The 7731-nt window shown below is 46.5% G+C and overlaps 1 protein-coding gene across 1 annotated transcript; it reads left to right on the top strand.

Annotated features, from left to right (window-relative positions):
• The first annotated feature begins 277 nt into the window (after positions 1-277).
• LOC147964099 (uncharacterized) lies at positions 278-1907 on the top strand. Its single transcript, XM_087529833.1, has 2 exons — positions 278-1195; positions 1287-1907. The coding sequence occupies exons 1-2, from the start codon at positions 278-280 to the stop codon at positions 1905-1907; spliced, it is 1539 nt and encodes a 512-aa protein (XP_087385959.1).
• The last annotated feature ends 5824 nt before the right edge of the window (positions 1908-7731 follow it).

Raw genomic sequence — 7731 nt, 5'->3', positions numbered from 1 at the left:
TAAATGATGAAAACTTAACTTAGCATTTAGGGTGCCTCAGCGTCGACAAACCCTAAATGATAAAACCTTGGCTTTTAGGGTGCCTCGGTGTCGATAAAAACCTAAATGATGAAAGCTTAGGCTTTTAGGGTGCCTCGGCGTCGACAAACCCTAAATGGTAAAAGCTTAGCTTTTAGGATGCCTCGGCATCGACAAACCCTAAATGATGAGACCATGATCTTGTTCCTTGACAATAACCAAATTTTTGACCAAACTTCTTTCCTATTTAGAGTGAAACATGGCCCACAACGATGAGGCCGGCGGTTCGGGCAAGGCATTCTGGGAGCTGTCCCAGGAGATGGAGGAAGAACCTCACCGCTATGAGGACGTCGTGGAAGACACCAATCCTGACTACCCAACCCCTAGTGGCGTCGGGGATGACACCACTGATGGTGCCACCGAGGATGCCACCACTGATGATGGCGGCGCACGCACAGATGGAAGCCAACTGAAGAGGCAACGGAAGGACTGGCGCCCGAACGTGCTCGGCACCGTCAAGGAGGAATTTACTGAAGTGTCCTCCGAGGGGCATCCAACGACACCCAAAGAAATAGTCAAGGGGTACGCAGGACAGCTCAGGTACATTCTCCGGAGCACCGTCTCAATCAACACCAAGAACCTAAGGCATCGCGATCAAGGGAATTTGCGCAACCTCCTCTTCACGAAGCTGCACGAACGATACAACTTCCCCGGTGACTTTGCAAACACACGCCTCTCAGGGAATAAAGTGAACAGTGCCGCCCTCACGAAGATGAGCAAGGCTCTGGCTACTTGGAGAGCCGCGGTGAAGGGCATGATTGAAAAAGGTGATAGTTATGAGAAGATCAAGGAGAAAAATCCTTCAATCAGCGAAGATGACTACCGGGAGTTCAAGATTAAGTGCAAGAGCAACGCATCTGCGGAATCAAGTCAGTGGGGGAAAGATATGCGGGACTTGAACTTAGGGGTCCACAAACTCGGTCCCGACGGTTACAGAGTGGCGGAACCTATATGGGACAAGGAGGACGCGGAGCATGCCGAGCAAGGCCTACCGCCCCTCTTCGAGAAATACCATGACAAGCAGACCAGGAACTATGTCAGGGCCCGGTACAATATTGACCCGGTAACCAAGGAGCTTACCACGGATCCGAAGACCAAGGCGCTTGAGCGTGTTCTGGTAAGGAATACACCCCCGCGTAATTAGCTCCTTATGGTTTCATTCTAATTAATGAAGCCAAATTACTAAATGGTTCACGTTCCTTCCGCAGGACACTGAAAGCAGTAGCGCGGGGTCGTCTCAGAGCTTCCCTTTCGACACCCCTTTAAATAGGGTGTTGAACGTAATGAAAAATAAGGATAAGCTCCGTAAGCCGTCGTCAGCTGGTCGTGTGGCCGACAAAGGCTTGTCCACGAAATGGTCGGAGTACTATACCGCTGGGCGAAAGGAGAGAAAGACCAGCTCGGAAAGCCAGCAGCGCGAGGTTCAACAACTCAAGGCACAAGTGGCGCGGATTCCGGAGATGGTCGAAGAGCAAGTGCGAGACCAACTGGGAGCGACGATCACCGGCATTATACCTACCTTGGTTTCTGGGCTGCATGCGTGGATGGCGAGCGGCCAACAGGGGCCGCCCCCGATCCCCGCTTCACGGGCAGCAACTCGCACAACGCGCCGGCGGCGCAATTGGTGTCTTCGGCGGAGGCGGCATTGGTGTCTCCCGCGGCGGCGCCATTGGTGTCTCCGGCGGAGGCGGCATTGGTGTCTCCCGTGGCAGCACCGGCATTGCAGCTTAATGCACCCGGGTGTGGGAAGAATACGCCGGCCGGCACCTCGGCAGCAAGCGGCCCCTCCGTCAATTGCACGCCCGCCGTTGGCGGTGCCTCGACAGTAGCCGAGCTCGATGCCATCACGGTAACTAATTAAGCCTCTCAGCCGATGACTTCATCTCCTTGCCTTTGACTAAGCATCCCTAACGCCCTACATGTTTTCGCAAGGCGCCGCCGACGTTCCGTGCACTCTCCTGCACTTCGTGAACGACAAGTTGGTCGATGTCGCCAAGGGTAGAATCGTTCAACCGGGTAGCCGCGTGTTCCACTGTAATCAGATGCCACCCATCGTTTATAGGGTTCAACTGGTTCGGGTGTTGCCGGGCTTCGACGACATATTACCTTCGTATCGACCCCATGGGGTCGACGAAGATGATGTGATGACCCTCAGCGCCTGCATAAGCTGGCCCATGCTTTGGCCGAAGAGCCAGATTCGTTTGGGGGCGGGGGACACCACCCCACAGACAACACCGCCAGTCGTGCCGGCGCCAAGCCATGGCAACACCCCCGCAACGCTACCGGACATGCCGGACATGCATATGGCACAGGATTCGGACATGCATATGGCACGGGATTCGGACGATGACGATGACGACGGTACATTTACCAACGTCGATAAGTACTTCAACGAACATGGGTACGGTGACGAATTCTTGGGGCCTCCTTCTCAAGAACCCAACCCTGCAAAAGACGATCTAGCTGGTACTGCGGAGAAACCCAATTGCAACAGGCGTCGTCTGGCGTTCAGTTCTTAGGAGACGCTGATACGTCAATTTTGCATCATGTTTTTATATTGATATTTATTGCATTATGGGCTATTATTACACACTATGTTACAATACTTATGCCTATTCTCTCTTATTTTACAAGGTTTACATAAGGAGGGAGAATGCCGGCAGCTGGAATTCTAGGCTAGAAAAGGAGCAAATATTAGAGACCTATTCTGCACAACTCCAAAAGTCCTGAAACTCCACGGAAGTTATTTTCAGAATATATAAAAAATATTGAGCGGAAGAAGTACATCAGAGGGGGCCGCACCTGGCCACGAGGGTGGGGGCGCGCCCCCTGCCTCTTTGGCCCCCTGTTGGCCCTCCAATGGCCATCTTCTGCTATATGAGGTCTTTCGTCCGAAAAAAATCAGAAGCAACTTTTCAGGACGAGACTCCGCCGCCACGAGGCGGAAGCTTGGCGGAACCAATCTAGGGCTCTGGCAGAGCTGTTCTGCCGGGGACACTTCCCTCCGGGAGGGGGAAATCATCGCCACCGTCATCACCAACGCTCCTCTCATCAGGAGAGGGAAATCTCCATCAACATCTTCACCAGCACCATCTCCTCTCAAAACCCTAGTTCATCTCTTGTATCCAATTCTTGTCTCCAAGTCCGGGATTGGTACTAGTAGGTTGCTAGTAGTGTTGATTACTCCTTGTAGTTCATGCTAGTTGGTTTATTTGGTGGAAGATCATATGTTTAGATCCTTCATGCATATTAATACCCCTCTGATTATGAACATGAATATGCTTTGTGAGTAGTTACGTTTGTTCCTGAGGACATGGGAGAAGTCTTGCTATTAGTAGTCATGTGAATTTGGTATTCGTTCGATATTTTGATGAGATGTATGTTGTCTAGCCTCTAGTGGTGTTATGTGAACATCGACTACATAACACTTCGCCATTATTTGGGCCTAGAGGAAGGCATTGGGAAGTAATAAGTAGATGATGGGTTGCTAGAGCGACAGAAGCTTAAACCCTAGTTTATGTGTTGCTTCGTAAGGGGCTGATTTGGATCCATATGTTTCATGATATGGTTAGGTCTACCTTAATACTTTTGTTGTAGTTGCGGATGCTTGCAATAGAGATTAATCATAAGTGGGATGCTTGTTCAAGTAAGAACAGCACCCAAGCACCGGTCCACCAACATATCAAATTATCAAAGTACCGAACGCGAATCATATGAACGTGATGAAAACTAGCTTGACGATATTCCCATGTGTCCTCGGGAGCGCTTTTCTCATTATAAGAGTTTGTCCAGGCTTGTCCTTTGCTACAAAAAGGATTGGGCCACCTTGCTGCACTTTATTTACTTTTGTTACTTGTTGCTTGTTACAAATTATCCTATCACAAAACTATCTGTTACCACTGATTTCAGTACTTGCAGAGAATACCTTGCTGAAAACCGCTTATCATTTCCTTCTGCTCCTTGTTGGGTTCGACACTCTTACTTATCGAAAGGACTACGATAGATCCCCTATACTTGTGGGCATCAAGACTCTTTTCTGGCGCCGTTGCCGGGGAGTGAAGCGCCTTTGGTAGGGGGAATTTGGTAAGGAAAAATTTATATAGTGTGCTGAAATTTTCTGTCACTTGTTACTATGGAAAGTAATCCTTTGAGGGGCTTGTTCGGGGTATCTTCACCCTGACCAGTAGAGCAAAGAGTTGCTCCTCAACCTACTGAACCTACTAAAAATGAAAATGTTCCCTTTGAAGTTCCTTCGGGTATGTTAGAAAAACTGCTAGACAATCCTTTTGCAGGAGATGGAACAAAGCGTCCTGGTGAGCATCTAATCTATGTGGATGAAGTTTGTGGATTATTTACGCTTGCAGGTATACCCGATGATGTTGTCAAGAAGAAGGTCTTCCCTTTAACTTTGGAGGGAGATGCATTGACATGGTATAGGCTATGTGATGATACGGGGTCATGGAACTACAAACGATTGAAATTGGAATTTCATCAGAAGTTTTATCCTATGCATCTTGTTCATCGTGATCGCAATTATATATATATATATATGTTTTGGCCTCGCGAAGGAGAAAGCATTGCTCAAGCTTGGGGGAGGCTTAAATCAATGTTATATTCATGCCCCAATCATGAGCTCCCAAGAGAAATAATTCTTCAAAGTTTTTATGCTCGGCTTTCTCATAATAATCAATCCATGCTCGATACTTCTTGTGCTGGCTCTTTTATGATGAAGACTATTGAATTCTGATAACCCACAAGTATAGGGGATCGCAACAGCTTTCGAGGGTAGAGTATTCAACCCAAATTTATTGATTCGACACAAGGGGAGCCAAAGAATATTCTCAAGTATTAGCAGCTGAGTTGTAAATTCAACCACACCTGGAAACTTAGTATCTGCAGCAAAGTTTTTCGTAGCAAAGTAATATGATAGTGGTGGTAACGGTAACAAAAGAGTAATGAAAGCAAAGTAATATTTTTGGTGTTTTGTAGTGATTGTAACAATAGCAACGGGAAAGTAAATAAGTGTAAACCAGTATATGGAAAGCTCGTAGGCATCGGATCAGTGATGGATAATTATTCCGGATGCGGTTCATCATGTAACAGTCATAACATAGGGTGACACAGAACTAGCTCCAATTCATCAATGTAATGTAGGCATGCATGTATTCCGAATATAGTCATACGTGCTTATGGAAAAGAACTTGCATGACATCTTTTGTCCTACCCTCCCGTGGCAGCGGGGTCCTATTGGAAACTAAGGGATATTAAAGCCTCCTTTTAATAGAGAACCGGAACAAAGCATTAGCACATAGTGAATACATGAACTCCTCAAACTATGGTCATCACCGGGAGTGGTCCCGATTATTGTCACTTCGGGGTTGCCGGATCATAACACATAGTAGGTGACTATAGACTTGCAAGATAGGATCAAGAACTAACATATATTCATGAAAACATAATAGGTTTGGATCCAAAATCAAGGCACTCAGGACCTAGTGACAAGCATTAAGCATAGCAAAGTCATAGCAACATCAATCTCAGAACATAGTGGATACTAGGAATCAAACCCTAACAAAACTAACTCGACTACATGATAGATCTCATCCAACCAATCACCATCCAGCAAGCCTACGATGGAATTACTCACGCGCGGCGATGAGCATCATGAAATTTGTGATGGAGGATGGTTGATGATGACGACGACGATGAAACCCCCTCTCCGAAGCCCCGAACGGACTCTAGATCAGCCCTCCCGAGAGGTTTTAGGGCTTGGCGGCGGCTCCGTATTGTAAAACGCGATGATTTCTTCTCCTCTATTTTTTTCTCCCCGAAAGCAAATATATAGAGTTGGAGTTGGCGTCGGAAGGTCTCCAGGGGGCCCATGAGGTAGGGGGCGCGCCCTAGGGGGGCGCCCCCACCCTCGTGGATAGGGTGTGGGCCCCCTGGTCTTCATCTTTGGCGAGGATTTTTTATTATTTATTGTAAGCTATTCTGTGGAGTTTCAGGTCATTCCGAGAACTTTTGTTTTCTTCACATAAAACAACATCATGGCAATTCTGCTGAAAACAGCATCAGTCCGGGTTAGTTCCATTCAAATCATACAAGTTAGAGTCCAAAACAAGGGAAAAAGTGTTTGGAAAAGTAGATACGACGGAGACGTATCAACTCCCCCAAGCTTAAACCCTTGCTTGTCCTCAAGCAATTCAGTTGACAAACTAAAGAAAAACTTTTACAAACTCTGTTTGCTCTTGTTGTTGTAAATATGTCAAGCCAGCATTCAAGTTTTCAGCAAAGATTAGAACTAACCACATTTGCAATAATTCTCAGGTCTAATAATTACTCATATCAATAGCACAATCAACTAGCGAGCCATAATAATAAATCTCGGATGACAACACTTTCTCAAAACAATCATAATATGATATAACAAGATGGTATCTTGCTAGCCCTTTCTGAGACCGCAAAACATAAATGCAGAACACCTTTAAAGATCAAGGACTGACGAGACATTGTAATTCATGGTAAACGAGATCCAATCATAGTCACACCCAATATAAATTAACAGTGATGAATGCAAATGACAGCTGCGCTCTCCAGTTAGTGCTCTTTAGTAAGAGGGTGATGACTCAACATAAAAGTAAATAGATAGGCCCTTCGCAGAGGGAAGCAGGGATTTGTTGAGGTGCCAGAGCTCGGTTTTGAAATAGAGATAAATAATATTTTGAGCGGTATACTCTCATTTTCAACATAACAACTAAGAGATGGCGATATCTTCCATGCTACACACATTATAGGCGGTTCCCAAACAGAATGGTAAAGTTTATACTCCCCCTCCACCGACAAGCATCAATCCATGGCTTGCTCGAAACAACGAGTGCCTCCAACATACATCAGGTCCCAGGGGGAGTTTTGTTTGCAATTAATTTTGATTTAGTTTGCATAAAGCATGGGACTGGGCATCCCGGTGACCAGCCATTTTCTCGTGAGTGAGGAGCGGAGTCCACTCCTCTTGAGAATAACCCGCCTAACATGGAAGATAAGGGCAGCCCTAGTTGATACATGAGCTATTCGAGCATACAAAACAGAATGTTTATTTGAAGGTTTAGAGTTTGGCACATACAAATTTACTTGGAACGGCAGGTAAATACCACATATAGGAAGGTATATGTAACGCCCGGATAATCTTGCTACAATAATCCCACGCTAATCATGCCACGTCATCCCGATTCACTGTTGCTAAACGTCCGTTAGTTCAAACCGCGTCAAATTCAAATTTAAAATTAATGTCGACAATAAAAGTTTTCAAAAATTGAAACAAAAATGTTCGGTGGTTGCCAAATATTACAAGGGTAATTATGGTGCAGCAAACACATTTTTATAAAATGTCTAAATAATTAAAATGATTTAAAACAGAAAAGCAAATAAATAAAAACAAAACAAAAACTAGAAGAAAGGAGAGAGCAAGACCCCCCCCCTGGGCCAGCAGACCCAGCGGGCCGGCCCATTCGCCCACCAGGCCCAGCCGGCCGGCCCACTATCCCCCCACTCCTCCTTATCCCCCCCGAAACACTAGTCGTCCACCCCGTCGCCCCACTCCCCCACTCGCTCCCCCCACTCTCATCGACTGGATCTAGATCGGGAGGAGATCCCGAT

This window comes from Triticum urartu, chromosome 6A (genome assembly GCF_056163025.1).
Source record: "Triticum urartu cultivar PI428250 chromosome 6A, HENAU_Tu73, whole genome shotgun sequence".
NCBI classification, from domain to species: domain Eukaryota; kingdom Viridiplantae; phylum Streptophyta; class Magnoliopsida; order Poales; family Poaceae; genus Triticum; species Triticum urartu.
The sequence above is the reverse complement of the archived record's forward strand: the minus strand, read 5'-3'. Positions and strand labels throughout refer to the sequence as shown.

What these genes read in the sequence shown, in the direction of transcription:
- LOC147964099 (XM_087529833.1), top strand. Translation starts at nt 278, where the DNA reads ATGGCCCACAACGATGAGGCCGGCGGTTCGGGCAAGGCATTCTGGGAG. An exon ending in AGGCGCTTGAGCGTGTTCTG is followed by an intron (nt 1,196 to 1,286) that starts GTAAGGAATACA and finishes TTCCTTCCGCAG; the next exon opens with GACACTGAAAGCAGTAGCGC.